Source organism: Trachurus japonicus, chromosome 19 (genome assembly GCF_045865225.1).
Source record: "Trachurus japonicus isolate A0001 chromosome 19, Traja_1.0".
Classification (NCBI taxonomy): Eukaryota; Metazoa; Chordata; class Actinopteri; order Carangiformes; family Carangidae; genus Trachurus; species Trachurus japonicus.
In genome coordinates, this window is record NC_140925.1 from 20,107,418 (window position 1) to 20,127,821 (window position 20,404).

General features: G+C 44.2%; 1 protein-coding gene across 6 annotated transcripts in view; it reads left to right on the top strand.

Annotated features, from left to right (window-relative positions):
• The first annotated feature begins 424 nt into the window (after positions 1-424).
• Positions 425-20,404, top strand: part of arhgap17a (Rho GTPase activating protein 17a) — a 37,714-nt gene continuing 17,734 nt past the window's right edge. For all 6 annotated transcript variants that reach the window (XM_085761787.1, XM_085761788.1, XM_085761791.1 and 3 more), the window contains exons 1-2: positions 425-962; positions 13,891-13,930. In XM_085761787.1, coding sequence (XP_085617913.1) covers positions 910-962; positions 13,891-13,930 — 93 coding nt within the window. In that variant the 5' untranslated portion in view covers positions 425-909. The remainder of the gene's footprint in view (positions 963-13,890; positions 13,931-20,404) is intronic.

Consider the following 20,404-nt stretch of genomic DNA (forward strand, 5'->3'; position numbering starts at 1 on the left):
AAAACAACTTTTACAAAAGTTTGTTTTGGATTATTTGATCTCTTTGTTGAGATTGTTCCACAAACTGGTTTCCTTTCCTTTTATTCCTTTTGGCTAACAATGGCTTTCTCTTTTTTCAAATCTTGTCTAGATGTTGTTAGGTAGGCTAAAGTTTTCTTAAGAGCCTTGTACTAAATCTGCACAATACTTTGATCTACTAGCCTAGAATTTCAGTAACTTTACCTGACTTTGTCTGAGTGTTGTTACTGAACTCTTCTTCAGTAAGTGTGTTTCCCATCAGTGCAACTCTCTCCCTCCATGAGTGAGTGGGTTTCTCCTGTCAGTGTCCAGGGGGAGGTGGTGCTGTTGTCTGCCTGATGCTCCGGTGCTCTGTAACGTTATTTCCTGCTGCTCCCTCCCTCTCTCCCTCTCTCCCTCCCTCTGTGAGAGGTGAGTCGTCGCCGCCGCTGTTCACTCGGCTCCGTGCTCCGCGCTGGGGTAAAAGCGACCAACGGGATTATCCAGCTCGGTAACGTTAGCTCGTCGGCTAACGGGTCAGGAGGAACGAAGACACCCGAGAAGCGGCATGAGAAGCGGCCGGAGCCGGTGAAAGTTAGTCACGGCTTAACTTCGGGACTTTAATGTACGGAAACAGACAAAAAAGGAGGCTCGCGGAACATGCCGTCTCCCCCAACGGGGATTTTTCTCTAGTATTTCCACTTGGGAAAGGCTAGCTCAGTGGGCTAGCGAGGCTACAAACTATTTTTAATTGGCTTTGGGGCTCAATGGCTCTCGCTTGTTTTCCTCTGTCATAGCGACAGTTTCGGGGGGAATTAAACCGGAGAGAGGCCCTGGGAACTTCATGAGCGACCAAAGCTTTGAAGGCTTTGAAGCGTTTCTGTGGAAGACAAGAGAGGCAGAGGAGCGACGATGAAGAAGCAGTTCAATCGGATGAAACAGCTCGCCAATCAAACAGTTGGCAGGCAAGTGTTGAAGTTGTTTACTCATTGATGCACAACAGCAGCAAACACCACTTTTCCTTTCAGTGACCTCCAGGACTCGTGCATCTTGATTTATCTTGAAACCAGCCATTGCAAGTCTTTTTTTTCTCTCTCCCCCGCTTTACTTGCTCTGTTTACAACTGTGGGAACGAACTAAGAGAAAATGACTTAAAGTCATGCAATCAAACCCGATTAAGTCTGTTATGAATGAGTCATTTGCTTTTAATAGCTGACAACAAGACTTTAGGGCACGGCGCTGTTAATAAAAACTGGATAGAGGAGTGTTAAAGGCTTTCCTTTATGTGTGCAAGCGTCCACACTGCTGTCCGACCAGATGTCCCTCTGTGAAGAGTGAATCAGCCTTTTTACACAGTGTTAGCTCGAGCTCTGTCTTATATTGTGGGAAATAAACAACAAGCCAGGGGTCCAAATGGCTTGTTGGGTAAAATAGCAGATGTGTGTTGTGGATATTTGGAAAACATTAGGCATGCTGGGCTGGCTGGGTAGTTTAGTGGTACATTAACAGACATTTTTGGAAGCTGAGGTAATACATTGATATTTTCCCACCATAATCAGCCCATACCGATGTGCATTTTTGCAGCAGTCCTAGGAAAAACCAGTTCAGCAACTTGGTTCAAGCATGACCTGTACAGATAGCCTACCAAATTATGACAATATGTAGGTGTGTCCCTATTGGGTTAAAGCCTTCAATGAGCTGTCAGCATCTGGGTTCTGCTCCTCGCTGCAAAGTTCAGATATGATCTTAAGGGAAGAGACCTGAGTGAGACAGCACTAATGTGAATGCTTTTTTTATACACCACTCTACTGCAAGATTCACTCTCAGTCTGCGCTGATAAAGTGGCAGAAACAGCCTCTCCATTAGGGAAACACTAGACGCCCAGACATCAAACTTAAAGCATAAAAAACCGATTAATGTGTTGAAGCGATGTGAGTGTCTGCCTCTGCTTCAAGCCTCCTTCCTCTCTTAACTTGAAGCATGTGGCAGCGTCTAAGGTAATAAGTGAATGGATCCACTTTTAGAAAAGGAGCGTAAATCCTGACAATGGGGATGTGTTCTGCTGTGTTTAGGCCTATTTTCTAGTAACATGATGCTGTTGTGTGATGACACACAGTGTCACTGTGTGTGTAACTGGATATCTAAAGTAGCAGTGACTGTGGCCCCGGCCTTTAGAGGACAAGAGGGTGAGACACGTCAGAGGTTGTTTTCATCATCGGAGGTCGGCTCTTATGACTTCTGGCATTTTGTATGTGTGTTTAGTGGTTGTTAGCGTGAGGGAGTCAACAGTGTTTGCCACCTCAGGCGGACAGCGGGTGCACCAGGCACTGGACATCACTGACAGGCTGAGAACAGTAATGTGTCTTTTTCAATTAGACAGAAGCAAAAGGAAATGAAATGAAAAAATGAAATTCATGGATGGAAAAAAAAGTGTGCAACAATGATTATTTTTTCTATCAACTCACCAAATACTAATAAATATATGCAGGCATGCATCTGTAATTTCAAACAGTAGGGAAGAACAGGAACAACAGGAGACATGATTATATTCAGTTAGTCATAGACACTCAAATGTGAGGATCCGGAACGACTAAGTTTGAAATATGATTGATCATTCATCAGATTAACTGCATATTGATTATCTGTTATTCAACGACAAATTATTAAGACAAAAAGTTATGATTTAACCAGAAGAACAGAGCATGATTATGTGTTTTATGAGTCAGTTTACATGGTCTGATTGACCAGCACTATACAGTAGTTTGATTAGAAGTTACTGATATTTTGATCATCCTTTTATTTCATTACTTTAGGTATTGTATCCCCATTCACTAATCCATCCCTATCTCAGTTTAACCATTAAAAGTGATGTTTTGAGCCGGGAAATTAACCTTTGGGGATCTCGTTATTTATTTATGAACAGTCCTGATCATTTTTGTCATATTACAGATCAAACTAGAAAAAGCATTTCCAAGAATGGAAATGGTGTGACTGCTGACAGCAACTGAACGCTGTTGCAGAATTAGCAAATAGTGCAAGCTGTGATCACCATACAAATGTTTGACCAAGGTCGGAATCGAACCCACATCCTCATGGTCATTAGACTTCCACTCTGCCTCTAGGCCACAGTGCACACACAGTTGCAGAGACTGTTGTCTGTTAATGATCTGCACACTGTCAACATCAAGAAAGCTTGAGAGTCAAGCTTGAATGACTTAGAATGAAAATGTCTGTGAATTTCAGGCTGAGCACTAACCATATGGCCACAGAGAACCTGAGTTACAATGAGCTTTATACTATGAGGAATCAAAGACTGTCCAATGACAGCTGAATAATTGGAATCAAAAGTCAAGCAATGAAGTGAAAAGACTGAGGCAGGAATCGAACCCATGACCATATGATCACTAAACCTTTACTCTGCCACTCGGCTACAGAGAGCACACTGCTTTCAAAACTGTTGTCATTCATTGTAATGTGATGATGTGCTGCAAACTGGTATGAGTAATCAAGGAGATAACAAACACCTGTAACCAATTGAAGGCGGGGGAGGAGAGCAGAATTCAACATAACATAACAAGAGTTCTTCCCTTGGATTCGAACCAGTGACCTTAGGGTTGGCAAGCAGTTACCCTACCCACTACACTACAGTGGAGTTATCAAGAAGACAGGTTGAGACTTTGATGAATGTGAGATTTTTTGTGAAAAAGTTAAATATTTGAAAAAGTATAAATAGTTAAAAAGAGAAAAGTAATGCCGATAAAGTTCAAAAAAAGCTGCACGTTTTGATATATGAATTGTTGAAATAGCACAAAGTATGAAGGACTAGAAGAAGACCGTAAAAAGGCGGAAGAAAATGGCCAAACAGAAGAACAATAGTGTGACTGCTTCAGCAGTCACACTAATTATATATTGAGGGTTAGGGATAGGGATAATCGTGGATATGCAGAGGCAAGCAGGCAGAGTGGTTATTGGACAGGAAGTTTGGCAGAGATGCACCACACATACTAATTGTCATCTCTCCATCCTCATCATGTTTATTTAATGGAAACACTATCGGCAGAGCCCACAAAGAGAATCTACCCTAATAATGTTCCTACAGTCAGGACCGGAGAGCAGAGGAGGCCGGGCAGCTGGAATACTCATAATTTCCTCACTGAACTGTAGCAGCAGTAAATTAAGACCGGAGAGACTGCGATGAAGAAAACAGACATTTGCGCGCGCGCGTGTGTGCAGTAGCCTCGTGCTCATTCTGTTTGCACACGTTAGGGTTAATCCCTGGTGCTCTCATATACATGCTCCTCATGAATCGAGGGATCTCGTCAGGGGGAAGTGAGCAAGCTGCGCGCTCTGCTGCTTTGTCCATTAAGGGTTCGTACCTGCGTCTGCGAAAAAAGCTGGGAGTGCAAAGGGCCCGCTCTCCTCTGCCCCCTGGGTTCCTGTGATTGTGTGAAAGCAGAACACTGTGTCCAGCGAGCAGTCGCTCTGAGGAAATCTCTCCTTCTTCTTCTACAAACAGGAAACTGCCTCCCAGAGACATGCTAACCATGTTTTCTAGAGAGAAGGAGGAGGAGAAGAGAGAGAATGCTTGGAAAATGGATGTAGGAGCAGAGAGTGAAACTGAGGTGCAGGGTAAAAACAGAATATGATTCATGCCAGGGGAGGCGGGGGGGTTTGGGACCTCCTTGTGGGAGTTCATTGCGGTTAGCTATCTCTGAGCTCCCTGGCCCCTTTTTCTGCGTGGTGGCTGCTGGTTAGTAGGAAAGATAGTAACACCTGGGAGGAGATAAGCAGGAGATAACGCATGAATACAGAGTTACGGGCTCTAATGACCGTCTGTGTAAAGATAAGCTAACAATCCTCCTCCGTAGGTCCAGGAACGAGGGCGGAATTTGTCACTGTTTGGGTGATTTTGAAGTGGTCACGTTTTCTCTGTTGTGCTCGCGATAATGAGATCACCTCCTGTAATTGTCAGGAAATGAGCTGGAGATAAAGTTTGTCAGGCGATGTTGTTGTTTAATCAAGGAGTGATCACGGAAGTCACTATTGAAGGCGAAGGGTGTTGCATAGTGTAGGAAACGGCCCTAAAAACGTGTTACCTCACCTGATATGAACCTGTAAAACACAGATCCAAGTTCATTTGAGTCACAGGAGGCTCCTCAGCCATCAGCAGCTAACAGATGTCACTATGCTGGTACATTTTTATGAATTATAATATTAATCTTATAAATAGAATAGAAATACCAGAGAGAAAGACAACAGCTGGTCTGGCTCTGTTCAAAGCAGATCAGCACTTCAACATCACTTCAAAGTATAAGGGGAACATGTGCCAGGATAAATCTTACCTGCAAATGACAAAGTGACTTCCTGCCTAGTTGAATTTTTTATTTTTTATTTTATAAAAGTTGAAGATTCACAGTCCAGCTCTTTAAAGCCTTAACTAATCCATTCCCTGTGGGCATTCCTGATGGGTCACACGCTGCATTGGTATAGACTGATGCACCAGTGTATCAGGATTTGGCCACACCAGAGTAACACCAGTTAAGGCTCATTTATGCTCCACGTACGGACGTAATTGTATGCGTCCGTTTCAAACGTTGTTACCGTCACTGCTCACATACTTCCATGCGTCCTTAACGTTGGCATGGATGTTATCCAACACATCCACTAGGGGGCAGCTCAGAGTCAAAAGTTTATGACAACAAACATGGCGACTACGGAGGAGATCTTGATAATGTACATAATAAAAGAAGAAAACTCGTTATAAGACTCGTTATGTGATGCGGTGGTCGGTAAGGCCGTTAAATTAATCACAGCTGGAGGAGGAGAATTTTTTTTCTCTCATTCAGCTGTCGTGTCTTCTTCTTCTTCTGTCTCACACTGGCTCTAGGCTCCGTATCGGGTAGTGACAGCAACAGCGCCCCCACGGTTTCCGGTGGTACTGCTCCGTTTGGTGCGTATCCGTAAGCTTTGTGGAAACGGACGAAAAACGGACGAAATGAACGCAGAGTACGGACGAAAGGCTCCGTCCGTATCCGTATGCGTATTTAACGTTGAGCATAAATGGGCCTTTAGTCAGTGATGAGTTTATCACTAATGAACTGAACCATGAGTCTCTGTTAACCACAGATGCCTTGTTCTGTAGCAGGTCAGTGATTTCTAAAGCAGAATGGACAAAATCACAGATAGTTAAAGTTTCACCTCCAGTGCACTGTGACAGAATGTATACGGTTTTCATCGGAGCTTTTCTCCTCACTCTCGGTTAATAATTCACTGGCATTATGAACAGCTGTATTATATAATCCTCTTTCATACCATATCCAACCACAACAATAGGCATATCAGCCTGGTGTTACGCAAGCTAATGCAGATCTATTGTATTTGAAAATCCTTGACTCATTTATTAAGGAGCGAAGTTGAAAGGAAATTTCCAGACAAGTATTAACGATATGTTACTGCTGAATTACCCAGGACAGGATGACTCCTGTACCAGCCAGTGATAAACTAGACCAACATGGTTCTGGATAGGTTTGTTTTTCTGAGTAATCTCTGCTTTCATCCTGATAATAAATGAGAGAGAACAAAATGTAAGATGGATGACTGCAGTATGCAACTCTTTTAATCATGATAATCAAAACCATCTGAGTTGCAACATGCTGGGTGGTTTTGACTCAACTCGTCATTTACCTGTCGTCTAAAACCAACGTGACAAACTAAATGGATTAGGGCCTCAAAACAGTAACTATACAGTTAATTTGGTTAACTGACAAAATGTTCAGATGACTGTTTACCATATGCTCAAGTATTATTTAAAGGGATAATTCAACATTTTTGCAAATTCGCCTATTGCCATAATCCCTATAATCATAGGGGTAGGGGCAGAGACCGTGAACACAATGGAGGTGAATGGTACAGGTCCCCCTTCCCTCAAAAATACACAATCCAACAACTCCAAAGCGTCCCCATGGACAAGCTGTGACCTGCACATCCACCACGCTATGTCATAATAATCTAACATCACGAGACAGAGTTGTTTTCGAGGCAAATGCGTAGCCAGAACTACATTCCAGACACGGCTCCTGGGCAGTGTTGTTTTTGGCAGGCATTTTAGATTTAGTCTTAGTCTTAGTCTTTTTGACGAAAATACTTATTAGTTTTAGTCAATTTTAGTCATTTCTATATGTGATAGTTTTAGTCTAGTTTTAGTCGACGAAAACTTTCGTCTAGTTTTAGTCAGTTTTAGTAAAAAAAAAAAAAAAAAAGTCTTTTAACAAATTAATTCAATAAAGGAATGGTTACATAATGTTTCCACCCAATAGCTTATGGTCTAAGGATTATGCATTACCCTACACACAGATAGTGGTAACAGTAGCCTGGTTCAGTTTTTTTTCTGCTGGATTATATTTAAAATGCGTCCATATATCTTCTGGTCGAGTGACGGCAGGTGTGTTGAGCAGAATGTGCGCTGCATGCCAGGTGGTGGGCGTGACCACACAAGGATGGGATGCAGCAGCGTTGCAGATACTTGTTGATTTTTAATTGACAGGTTATACGCACAATAAGCAGAAATGTCGTGCATTTTGAACGTCTGACCACCCGTCAGCGCCGCGGAGCCGCTGCACCGCGGTCACCGGAGCAGCTGATCACTGCCTGCTGCTCTCTGCTGCTCTAATCACAAGCACCGGGCGCACCGCGGCTCGTCTCAGCAGCGTTGTTCTGTTGTTGACGGAGCCGTTGCTAAATCATGTGAAGCTTAGAGTCATGACAATCCATAATATGGAATTTAGAGGCGATCACAGCCCTACCACTAACATTTTCGTCTGTTCTCGTCTCGTCAACGAAAACTCACACACGTCTCGTCATGTTTTCGTCATCAGAGAGCCATGTTTATCTCGTCACCGTCTCGTTATCGTCATGAAAAAAAGGTGCGTCAACGAAAATATTTAGTCATCGTCATCGTTAACGAAAACAACACTGCTCCTGGGCGGAGTGATTTCAAAAGCGCAAGTAGTTCTGAGTATTTGCTCCATGTGTCGTAATATTACATAATTATACATGATTATTTCATAGTGTGGTGAATGTGCAGGTCACAACTTCTCCACGAGAACGTGTTGGCGTTGTTGGATTGTGCTCACGTCTCTGCCCTGCAGATCTCAAAATAACATGCACCGATAATTAAAGGTAATGAACCAACTCCTATGACTATAGGGATTATGGCAGTAGGCGAATTTGCCAAAATGTTGAACTATCCCTTTAAATTGTTAATTGTTACAGTAATGGGATATAAATATTCTGCAGGGAAGGAAGCAGTCAGCCGTGGCATGATGTACAGGTTAGCCTTGAGCTATCTAGCCTACATGTCCAGTTTTCAGCCCAGTGTTATTCTCACTCCTGCCCAGGTCTAAGAGCTCACATAATCAGCCACATTAGGCAGGTTGCATGGGCTGAGTCACTCTCTTATTCTCTGGGCTCCTTTCATCCGGGTCCAGTATCCATTACTTTGAGCCTTAAGCTGCCAACTGTTGCAGCCATGAGAGGAGGACCCTCCCTGTTCCTCAGCCTGCTGATTGTGTCGAGTGGCCCGCAACAGCCGCTCTTTTGTGCTTATGGCTGCAGTATTCACTTTACCCCCCTCCCTTCCCTCCACTTACCCCTTCCACTTTTGATAGTAGATCGTCATGGTTACCATTCTGAACCAGTGGCCACGTCTCTGTACGGGGAGGATCGCTCGTCGTGAAGAAGAAGTCACATGCAGCGTGCCGTGCAGTGACACACTTTTCCTCCAAAGGCTCCTGCTTCAGCGCATGCAGGCACCATGGGGTCGGCTCTGTTCGCTCCGGGTCAGCTGACGCCGGCCAAACAATTGTTGTTTTGTTGTTGTTTGTCCTCCGCTCGGCACCGCAACACAGCCTAGTTTTGCTGCTGTGACGCGGTGCTTTTTTTGCGGGGGGTCGGTTCACACAAGTGTTGCTTTTTATACGAACCAACAAACTCCAACTATCCTCCACATGTGCTGATCATTAAGCAGCAAACACCAGTTTAGGGGCAACATTAGCAAATATCATGTATTCCCATATTTTTCTCGCTCACATTAGCCACAGTAAGCAAGCACAGCTCGCTTATTAGAGCTGGATCACTCATCAAGCTTTTGTATTACTCTTGGCATGTATACAGTTTAGTCTGGTCTCCTTTGCTGTTTTGATTAGATTCAGCTCATGAGCCTCAGAGGTCATTAAGTGGACCAGATGTAAAGCGGTGTTTGAACAGCATGTGTAGTTGTGGTGGGAAAAACAGTAAATGTTTTTTTGCAGCCACTGCAAAAACCCACGTATAAAAAAAAAAACATCTCACACTGCAACAGGCAGAAATCTGGTAGCTGGCCCGTGCAAACTCATCACTTCTGAAAAATATTAAGCACCACCTCCATTTTTCCGGGATTTTCCTACGTGCAGTGTGCACGCATCTTGTTGTAGAACAGAAGTTATAGGCCAAATTAGTTGTGCATATGAACAAGATGAATGACCTATTTTGCAGGGTATGTATCTGTAGGCGAGTGTTCACGGAGGGATGAGTCTTGTTGATGAATTTAGTGGTTTTGCTACAGGGCCACATAAAGAGCTCTGCAGCATGTAGACTACACCAGAACATGGATTCTATACTGTGGCTTCATAGTCACGCTGTGTATGTCCGTGTGCAGTTTAATATGTGTGTGTGCAGCTCATGTTTTTCCTGCAGCTCACTGCAAGTCTTGTCTGTAGGTTTCTGTGAGTGTGACCTCACCAGCTTTGGCTGTGGCGCTCCTCCAGAGAGAGAGAAAAAAAGACTCTTTCCATTCATCTCAAGCCTTCAGATTATTCTGGTTTGGCACGTTTAGGAGTCTTTAAGCCCACCCGCCCCCAAAATCTCTGTATTTGTGTTTCTTCCTCTCTCGAACCCCCATAATATCATCCCATCTCTGTCCGTCTCTTTCTGTTTCCCCCTGCTCTCTGCCTCTGCCTCTATGTCGTAATTGAAAGCAGCTGTGACAAGGTTACTATAGTTCATAGAAAGCAGTTTTTGGAGGAGGGCCCGGAGCTCCAGTTACCCTAAAAGCAGGCAAACCACCGTCTACAGTCCCGTCGCTCAGGAGGGTGACAGACACAACACTACCTGTACATCACCTGTCATCATTTCAAGTGAAGATATAGAAAGTTTAGGATTACAGCCACAGAGGTGCTGCACGACATTAAAGGATAATTTCCGTTTTTTACAACCTGGACCTTATTTCTAGCATAAAATACGATCATTTACTCACCCAGACAACTTTGGTGTCATTTGGAGTTGTTTTCACGAAATTAGCCCCAGTGGAGTGGCGCGTATATCCGTATAATGCGAGAGCACGGGGCACGCAATGCAGCCTTTAAATAACAAATTATCCGCCGCAAAACTTGTTCATTTCGCCAATATTTTGTTATGATACACTAGTGCTATTCCCCTCCGAGCCCGTGGTGGCATGTTAACAACATCCGGGGTCTCTAGGTTGACTACTAACCTCTGATCTGGATGATGCCCGGCTCATTCTGATAATAATCATTCTGCTTCGGCATTCGGGTCCATTTTTAGCTCAACTAGCCAGAGCTTTAGTGAGTCCAGGTTGAGTAGAGGAAGCCTGTGGAAGCTGAACTTCATCCAGCTGCTCATTTTGTTCTGACAAGTCAGAAACACGCAGAAACGAACCATAGCATTAGCCGTAGCAAATTAGCCGCGCCGGGCAGCGGTAGGAGATGACATCATCCACATAGAGGTTAGTAGTCAACCTACAGGCGCAGCATGTTGATAACATGCCACCACGGGCTCGGAGGGGAATAGCACTAGTGTATCATAACAAAATATTGGCGAAATGAACGAGTTTTGCGGCGGATAATGTGTTATTTAGAGGCTGCATTGCGTGCCCCGTGCTCTCGCATTATAAGGATATACGCGCCACTCCACTGGGGCTAATTTCGTCAAAACAACTCCAAATGACACCAAAGTTGTCTGGGTGAGTAAAATGATCTTATTTTATGCTAGAAATAAGGTCCAGGTTGTAAAAAACGGAAATTATCCTTTAAAGAGCTGAAGGAACCAGTTCACTTTTTTTTCATTTAACCAAATCCAAATCTCTTTTTTTTTTTTGGCTGGGGTGAATTGATCAATCATTAAAGTTATAAAATGCCTGTCACACATTCCCAAAGCCCAAGTGCTGTTTTATTTTATCAGCCTTAAACCAAAACTATATTTCACTGTTGAAAAAAAGTAAAAGACACAAAGAAACAAAAAATCTGAGAAACTTGAACCAGTCAATTCACTGGCCTTTTATTTCTTACTTGAACTCATTAGTTAATGAGTCAAAACCGAGGCTGATTAATTATCTCTCAGCTCTACTAGAAGCAATTACTCTTCCCAAACTTCCCACAGCTACCTGGCTCCTGGTAGAGTACACACCTAACCGGCCATGGTCAAAATTTAACAAAGTTTGTTTGATGAGGATAAATTCCCACTCTAGTTCTGGATTAACCAGTTGTGTGCCACTGAAAGTCAATAACAAGAGAATACAAGCAGCCAATCCAGTGCCTAGCGTTCTCCTTTAAAGGGATACTTCACCCAAAATTGATAATTCACCAATCATCTACACCCCATCATGCCAAGGAAGGGTTCGGAGAACTTTCAGAGTCATCAAAACGCTTTTTGAGTTCCAGGGGGGTCCGGCTGGCAACGGACTTTCATATAATGGCGGCGGATAGAGCTCACTTTTGAATCACACACTATGAAACATCCAAATACCTCCATACTGCTCTTCTGTACTGACCCAAATGTCCTGAAGCCGCTACATGAAAAAGTTGTACGTAAAAAATTAATTTGATCTCTGTTTGTAGCCTTGTTGTAGCAGAAGCTCCCAGTGGCTGCACTAGATGCGTGAGATTTGCTGCAAGATGTTCTTCCATGTTTAGGCTACATCATACATCCAATGGTTTGCAACAACAAACAGAACATCTCGCAGCAAATCTCGCACATTCACACAAACATCAACAGAGCCACTGGGAGCCCTTTTTGTTGAGCCGGACTCGTCATCAACAGCGCACCATCACCTAGACTGCAGGGAGCCCGGACAGCAGATCTCTTGACTCTGTCGCCTGTCAGCATGCGTGCACGCTCCCGTCACATGTGAAGCAGAATGAGGGTCAAGTAGCTATCCCATTTAGAAAAAGTGGATTTGTTTTATTTAAAATATTTTATTTCATTAGGGGAAAAGTGGCACTTTCTGCTGTTTATTTGAATAGGAAATATTGAAAGACAAAAGGCAATTTACACATGGAAATCCCACAAGCCCCGCCCCCTCGACATTTCGACACTCCATTTTTTTTGTCGAGGGGAGCATGTATCGATTTTTTGTCGATTTGTCGACAAAAAGTCCCATCCCTAGTCAGTACGGACAAGCAGTGTGGAGGTATTTGGATGTTTCATAGTGTGTTTTGGACGATTCAAAAATGAGCAAAATCCACTGCCATTATATGAAAATCCGTTTCCAGCCAGACCCCCCTGGAACTCCAAAAGCGTTTTGATAACTCCGAAAGTTCTCCAAACCCCTCCTTGGCACGACGGTGAGTAGATAATTGGTGAATCGATTTTTGGATGAAGTATCCCTTTAACTGCATGGGTGCAGCAAGATGGTGAGGCCAGCAAAGAGCTTTTTATGGAGTATTGACTAGACATGACCAATCCTCTCTTTAAATAGCATCTTCATCAATAACATAATAAAACTCAGTGTTATGGCGTGTCATTAAATCACTGGCTGGCCATCGACCCAGTTTGCAGCTCCTCAGCATCAGTCCATGGCCTCATTTTAACTTGACTTAAAAACAGATTTTAAATTTGGAAACAAGAGCACTGGTGTTGCATCAGTCCCATCAGTCATGCACATTGGCAGTTCCCATCTGTCGAGGTGTCAGTTTCCATGAGATCAATCCGTCATTAAAAAAAAAAAACCCAAACATGCCAATGAGATTATTTTTCTCCTTCTTGCAACACATGTGCATCAAATCATTGTTATACCTGGATGTAATTGCTTCATAATGTGACGTCCTGTCGTGTAAATGTCCTTCTGGAAGTGCACTTAAGTCTAGACGTTGCAGATTTGCTTAATGTGTCCTCTGGTTGTATTTAAGTCCCAGCACCCAACCTGACTCCTGGTCAGTGACGCTGTGACCGCAGCGTCACGTCCTCTTCCTCCCCGTAGTCACCAGCCTGTGTGAAGGTGTTGATAAGCAGTTTGAGCTGAGTCTGTGTTTCTCAGCCTTCTCCTTTTAAGTGAATCTAATCTGTCTGACCTCTTCAAGTCCAACTATTAGTTTACTATTAATAGGCTCAGGCAGAGCAAGGCTGCGCGGCCGCCTCATGCACCACACCGTGAGCCCTCGGCTAGCGGCGGCTTAAGGAAATCAAAGCGTGTCGGGCAACGTGGACGGCGCTGCACTTTTTCTCCCTGACTCTCTCTCATTCAGCTAAGCAGAATATGTTCACTGTCAGATAAAATTCAAGCTCGTCACAGTTCATGACTCCTGAAAAAGGAGCATCCAGCTGCAGTTGTAGTGTGAAGAGTCAGGTTTTTTGCCTTGGCCTCCAGCCTAGATACCAGCCTTGATGAGCCATGGCAACAAAACTCAATACACCCTTACTCTTCTGAAGCGTTTCCCACGGATGCCCCGGTCGATACCTGCCGCTATTTTGATGTCGAACCTCCGCCTGGAGACGAGTCTCTGTCATTTGTCTGGCAGATGTTTTCGCAGTGACTGAACAGAGCAGCATTCAAGCACATCTGCTTATCTTGTATTATTGTCTGTCGATGCTAATGTGAGCGCTCTCTGTTCTCACCCACAGAGCGGAGAAAACAGAAGTCCTCAGCGATGACCTCCTACAGGTAAATCATTAATCTGACTGTACAGCTCCGACCAGCTCCCAACACTGGGAGCATCTGTTCAACAGTAGCTGCACTTTTTTTTTGTCCCTGTTGATTTAAAATGGTTCATTTGACAAACAGGTTTTGTCTAACAATAGTCCACCATGGACAGGCTGTGAAATAAGAGATGAACATGCTTTAGGCACAATATTATTGTTTAGTAGAGGTGGGAATCACCAGGAGCCCCACGGTATGATATTATGATACCTAAGTCATGACATGATATTATCAATATGATATCCTGACTTGCAATAACATATTGTGATTTGCTTTATTCAATAAGATGCTGCTCATCTCACTTTTTTGTTTATTCTTTTTTGTCCCACAAAATATTGCAGCACTATGCTGTATGGATTTTTTCCCCCTCCACCTCTATTGTTTTGCTTTTTCTACATTAAACTGATGCAGGTTTTGTGAATCTTTGGTTTATCTCCTCCTCATTCCTGGGCAGAATCAGATGACTCTGTTTATGTTGCTTTACAGAGAGGATGTAGTCAAACATTAATATCTCAAAACTGGTGTCAGGTTTGACCTGTTGGTGTGATCATGATGCCAACAGTTTGAATTGATTCCCAGTGTCAGCTCTGGTTTCAGATTATTTCACATGAATGTGGCAGTTTGATGTTGATGATTAAAATTAATTTTACTTAAAGCAGAAGTAAGCGATCCGGTCGTTTTGGCTAACTTCCTGTCAGCCGATGGAGTTAGCAGTCCCCGCCCTCGTCCCTACGTCACCACATGCACGCGCATCCCTTGGCTGCACACACAGAGAGGACCGCCCCTTCATGCCGTTCTCTCTCCTGATTGGATAAAGGTTGTAGGATACAAGGAAAGTTTTCTCCTCGGCTTACAGCAGAGCAGAGTGACTGACAGACCTGTGTTTCGGACCAAACACTCTATATAGTGATTGCTGTTGGAAGATATAACCATTTAAGACTTATATTAACGCAAACATTCTGCTTACTTCTGCTTTAAGCAAACAGGTGAAATACGTTTTCTTTTAATTCCATCTTCCTGTCATGTAGGCACTTATTAATTTTCTCTCATATGCCATTGAAGGCTCAGTTTTGTCTTCCCTACAGCTCAAAATATTGCCAAGCTAAAGATGAGTAAGTTCCGTTAAAAGTGTGTTAATCGTTGATGAGCATCGGTGCAGTTTATAATTGGAATAACAAATTGGTAGAATGCCCCCATTACACATGATTGCATTTTTCCCCTGGTAATGATCTGCGACTTCAGACATATCATTAAATACCAATTTTCTACTTGGTTACTGATTCATGCAGCAGCGATGCAGCTCCCATACTCGGCCCATCAAAAGACATTTTAGTTCTCAGTTGCTTTTCCTTATTCCCAGGCAACTCATCTTCTCTAAGTCTCCATTAACTTGTCTCTCATGTCAGCGTGTGACGGGCCGCAACACCAAAATAATGACCACTTGTAACAGAAGATGCAGAATTAAGTTTCAATTTCATTACTGACTTCAACAGAAAAGGGTCTGATTGTAGCTTAGAGAGCAGCTGGATGGTGTGCTGACGAAGCCCAAAAGTATGCAAGTATTCATGCTGACCAAGCAGCAGTTGATGTCACTTATTAGTCACTTCATCTCCTCTAATCAATGCATTCGGCTTGAGCGTTGCCTTGTTGATATCAAGACCTGTAAACAGGACTAGTGCTGACACAGTAGGGATGCAGTGTGTGTGAAAGCTGCTGGTGCAGGTGTTCCCCAGGGAGGGAGGCGGGGTGTGTGAACTACCTCGAGCGTCTGCGGCCTGCCGGAGGCAGACAGCAGGTGGGGTTGGGACAAATTTGGCTGCTCAGCAAAGACATTCCAGCCATGAAGATTTGACTTTGTGTGTGAACGGGGAGGCATCATAGATGTACAAACAAACCTCAGCTGGCTTTGTGTCGCTTACTTGAGAACAGAAACAATGTCTGACATGCTCCGTTTGATTATTCTTCTCCCCCACCCTGTTTTGTAACCACCACATAAACAAACAGCTGCTGACGGATCCTTTAATTCCTCTGTCAGGTGGAGTGGAAGTAAAAAAAATGAGCCTATATATGGTCAAGAAACACATTTGAGTGACAGCAAGAACATCTTAGTTGTTTTTAAGGCCTGCGTGAGCGTGATGCAAGTGGACAAGCAGCAGCGGTGACTAACCTCTCAGGGCGCTTCTCACTGAAGAGAGGATGTCGTATTATCTCTGACAATTGACTTTCACTGTTCCTCAAAGACACGATTGTTCAGCGTCAGTCTGGAAATGGGCCACTGTGACTCTGCAGGCTCCCTTTCTCGCTTCACAGGGACTTTTCTGTCCGATAAAAGGAAAAGGGAGTGAGGGCCGGAGACACGGAAATCACTTGACCCCTTCATTCCTGAGATGGCTGTTTCCCTCAGAACAGAAATGCTCTTTTCAATCCCACAATCGCTTAGGAAACCATAGTATTATTACATTATTTTTCGCTTAAATTTGAATTTGAATTTTTCTCTCAGCCTCCTACTCCTTTTTCTGCCTTCCCACTTCTTCTACCACAATGAGGGGTTTTCTATTAAAGGGATAATTCAACATTTTGACAAATTGGCCCATTGCCATAATCCCTATAGTCATACTATGACTATAGGGATTATGACAAATAAAGGTTGTACCTTGCACCTTTATTTGTCGGTGCAAGCTATTTTTAGAACGGCGGAGAAGAGCCATGAGCTGCTCAGAGCTACGCTACAGAGGCTCATGGGATTTCTTGGTTTCCCTCATCAAACTCATCAAATACACAATCCAAAAACTCCAAAATGCTCTCATGGACAAGTCATGACCGGCACATTCACCACGCTATGAGATAATAACAGAACACTGTGAGACGGAGTTTCTTTCGAGGCAAATGCAGAGACTGCTTGCTGAAAAACCGCCCCCAACGAGAACGTGCATCAGCGGTTTTGCATGAATTTACCTCGAAAACAACTCTTCTCTTATTATCTCATAGCGTGTTGAATGTGCAGGTCACAACTTGTCCACCAGAGCGTTTTGGAGTTGTTGGATTGTGTAGTTGATTAGTTTGATGAGTGAAACCAAGAAATCCCATTAGCCTCTGTAGCGTAGCTCTGAGCAGCTCACGGCTCTGCTCTGCTGTTCTAAAAATAGCTTGCACCGACAATTAAAGGTAACGAACCTACCTACTCCTAAAACTATAGAGATTATGGCAATGGGCCAATTTGCCAAAATGTTGAACTATCCCTTTAACTCCCCTCCAAACAATCCACCACCAAATACACTTACAGGGATTTTCACTGTTCACTTTTCCTTCTAATTACCTCTTACTTCAAAGATTTGAAAGTGACCATAAGAAGTCAGATGTCAGCTGCTGACCTCTGTGATGAGAGGTGGTGGGTGCAGCAGCAGCAGCAGCTCCTCAGTCCTACCCCGGCCCCCCCCCTCTTAGTTCCCACCCTGTCCCATCAGGGGGTGCCAGCCAGGGAGCCACCCAGCATTCCCGTGCCAGCTGTCCATTCCTCGCTGCTCCTCTATACAGCAGCGATCACCACAGAAGAACTCCGGCGTAGTAGTCGAGGGCATTTCACACGGTAGCAACCAGGTTCGTCCCGTCACTATTGGAAACAGAGACTATTTTGTTCATCAATGGCACTGAAGGAAATCCAGGCTGAATGTGTCATGTGGTACTATTTTTGTTCATTCTGGATTTGTCCAGACATGTTCACATCATTTCTCTTAGGAACCAAATAAACAAACACTGGCACACAGACACACACCTTCTCTGTCTTTTTTCTCCCCCCGTCTGTCCCACTTTGCATCGGGATTCCCTGCTCCTTGATGCGTCATGGGATTGACCAGCTGTTGACCTCATCACATAGCAAAGAGGAAAAACACACCCATCATCCTTTTTGGCTTCCTTATGGTTCTGCTTAGGTTCTCCCACTCCTCCATGCCATTTTTTTTCAGCGTTAGGCAATGTGTCTCACAATTAAAGGAAGACCACAGCGCTCCCAGTGCCATGCAACCAAAACACTTCCAATACACCCACGTAGGAACGTCACCCCTGGAGCACAGGGAGGGGAATCCCCAGCTTGTTTTGTGCCAGGTACTCACTAGACTGAGTCTAATCAGTGTTCCCAAACATATAGCCTATGGAAGCCGTGTGTGTGTGGGTGAGTGTGTTTTTAGTAAGTTTGTATTTGACCCAGCTGTTTTGGGAATGCCGGGGGCCACCACGGGTCAGGAATGACGTAAGAAGCGCCAGAACAGAGGGAGGCAAAGCAGAGAGGGGAGGAACGATGTTTCGGAGGCGGATATCTGCTGTGGAATTCCTGAGTTCCGACTCCGTTCTGTTTTTGGAACACAATTGTCTGGTATTTGGTTGATCCTCCCTCTGCGTTTGTCTCTCTCCATCTCTGCTCACTTTGCCCTCTGGACCTCAGCGTTCCCATTTCATATTCGCAACACTGTTTGTCCCAACTCCTCGGGTTCATGTTTGTCCCTTTGAGATACTCACAGAGTCCTGCTGCAGCTCATCAGCTCATCGGAGTTTCATCAAAAAAATGAAAAAAAAAAAACCAGAAGACCTAGTAGAGGACACCTGCTGTGTTAACACGCAGCCTGGGAAAGTCCAAGTGTTGCTCATCTAAAGCAGCTCTTTGCATCATCAGACTCCGCTGGCCTGACTTTTAAGTAGACTTGAACAGTAACTTGCAATCATCAGTTCTTTTCACAGGCTGCTGACAGTCAGTCTAATGTTTACGCTGACTGTCCCTGTCAGGCACCTGGCACGACAGGGACAGTGAATAGTCGCCCTGCCGAGCTTCAGTCAGCCTCTGTCCTTAAGCCAGAATAGCTGTGCCTTCCCATCAATGACAGTATTATGTCTTGTCACCCTAAAAGCACAGAGTGGATCTGTGTGGTCGGCCTCGTACACAGGAGAAAGCCTGTGTGTAATCAAAAAGGTCTTTTTTTTCCTTTCTTTTTTAAAGCCAAAGAACCCCTCGTCGCTCTCGGTCACAGCTCGGTGGCCGTTGCTATGGAGACACTTCCGATGAGTCATGTGTTTCAAAGATAACATTCCAGTGTCGCTCCGCAGGGACGGGCCTTATCAATCAGGTTTATACTTTGACCCCTGACTCCCGCAGGGCCGCAGCACGTCGTAACTCTGCGTGGAGCTGGACCTCATCACTCATTAAATGTGCACTGTGCAGTCACACTGATGTGTTGGTTTAATATGGAGACATGTTACAGGTGTTGGTGAGAGTAAAGGAAGGAGGATCTGTTGGCAGAAATACAGCAGACGTTATGTCCCCCCCCCAGTGTATAACCACTTGAGACCGAGGATTCATCTCTATATAGGGAGCGGGTCATCTTCCACAGAGCTCATCATGCTGCTCTGTCATGTTTCTATAGTAGCCCTGAAAGGACAAACAAACACTGGCTCCAGAGAGGTTGTTTTGCATGATTATGTTGGGTAATAAAGACAGCAAACAACCTGTGTTTATTTTTGGTACTGGAGCAATCAGAGGTACAGTGGCAGCACTGCTGCCTCACAGCAAGAAGGTTCTGGCTCTGGGTTTGATTCCCAGGTCTGGGACCTTTCAGCTTCCTGCCACAGACCAGAGACATGCATGTTAGATTAAAGGGATAGTTCAACATTTTGGCAAATTCGCCCATTGCCATAATCCCTATAGTCATAGGAGTTGGTTCATTATGTCTAATTTTTGGTGCATATTGTTTTGAGATCAGCAGGACAGAGGCGTGAGCTGCTCAGCAAACATGATGGAGGTGAACGGTACAGGTTCCCTGTCCCTCAAAACTCATCAAATACACAATCCAACAACTCCAAAACGCTCTTGTGGAGAAGTTGTGACCTGCACATTCACCACGCTATGAAATAATCATGTATAATTATGTAACATTACTACACACAAAGCAAATACTTGGAATTACCTGTACCAGCAGCCGTGTCTGCTATGCATTTGCCTCAAAAACAACTCAGTCTCATAATGTTACATTATTATTTCATAGCGTGGTGAATGTGCAGGTTATGACTTCTCCACGAGAGTGTTTTGGAGTTGTTGAATTGTGTATTTGATGAGTTTTGAGGGACAGGGGACCTGTACCGTTCACCTCCATTGTGTTTGTTGAGCAGCTCGCATCTCTGCCCAGCAGATCTCAAAACAACAAACACAGACAATTAAAGGTAATCAACCTACACCTGTGACTATATGGATTATGGCAATGGGCAAATTTGCCAAAATGTTGAACTATCCCTTTAACAGCTGGCTCTGAAATTGCCCGTAGGTGAGAAAGTGAACATGTGAGTGTTGTTTGTCTCTTCATGTCGGCCCTGTGATAGACTGCCGACCTATCCAGGGTGAACCGTGCCCCTGCCTTATGTCAGCCAATGTCAGCTGACACAGGGAGACAGACAGGA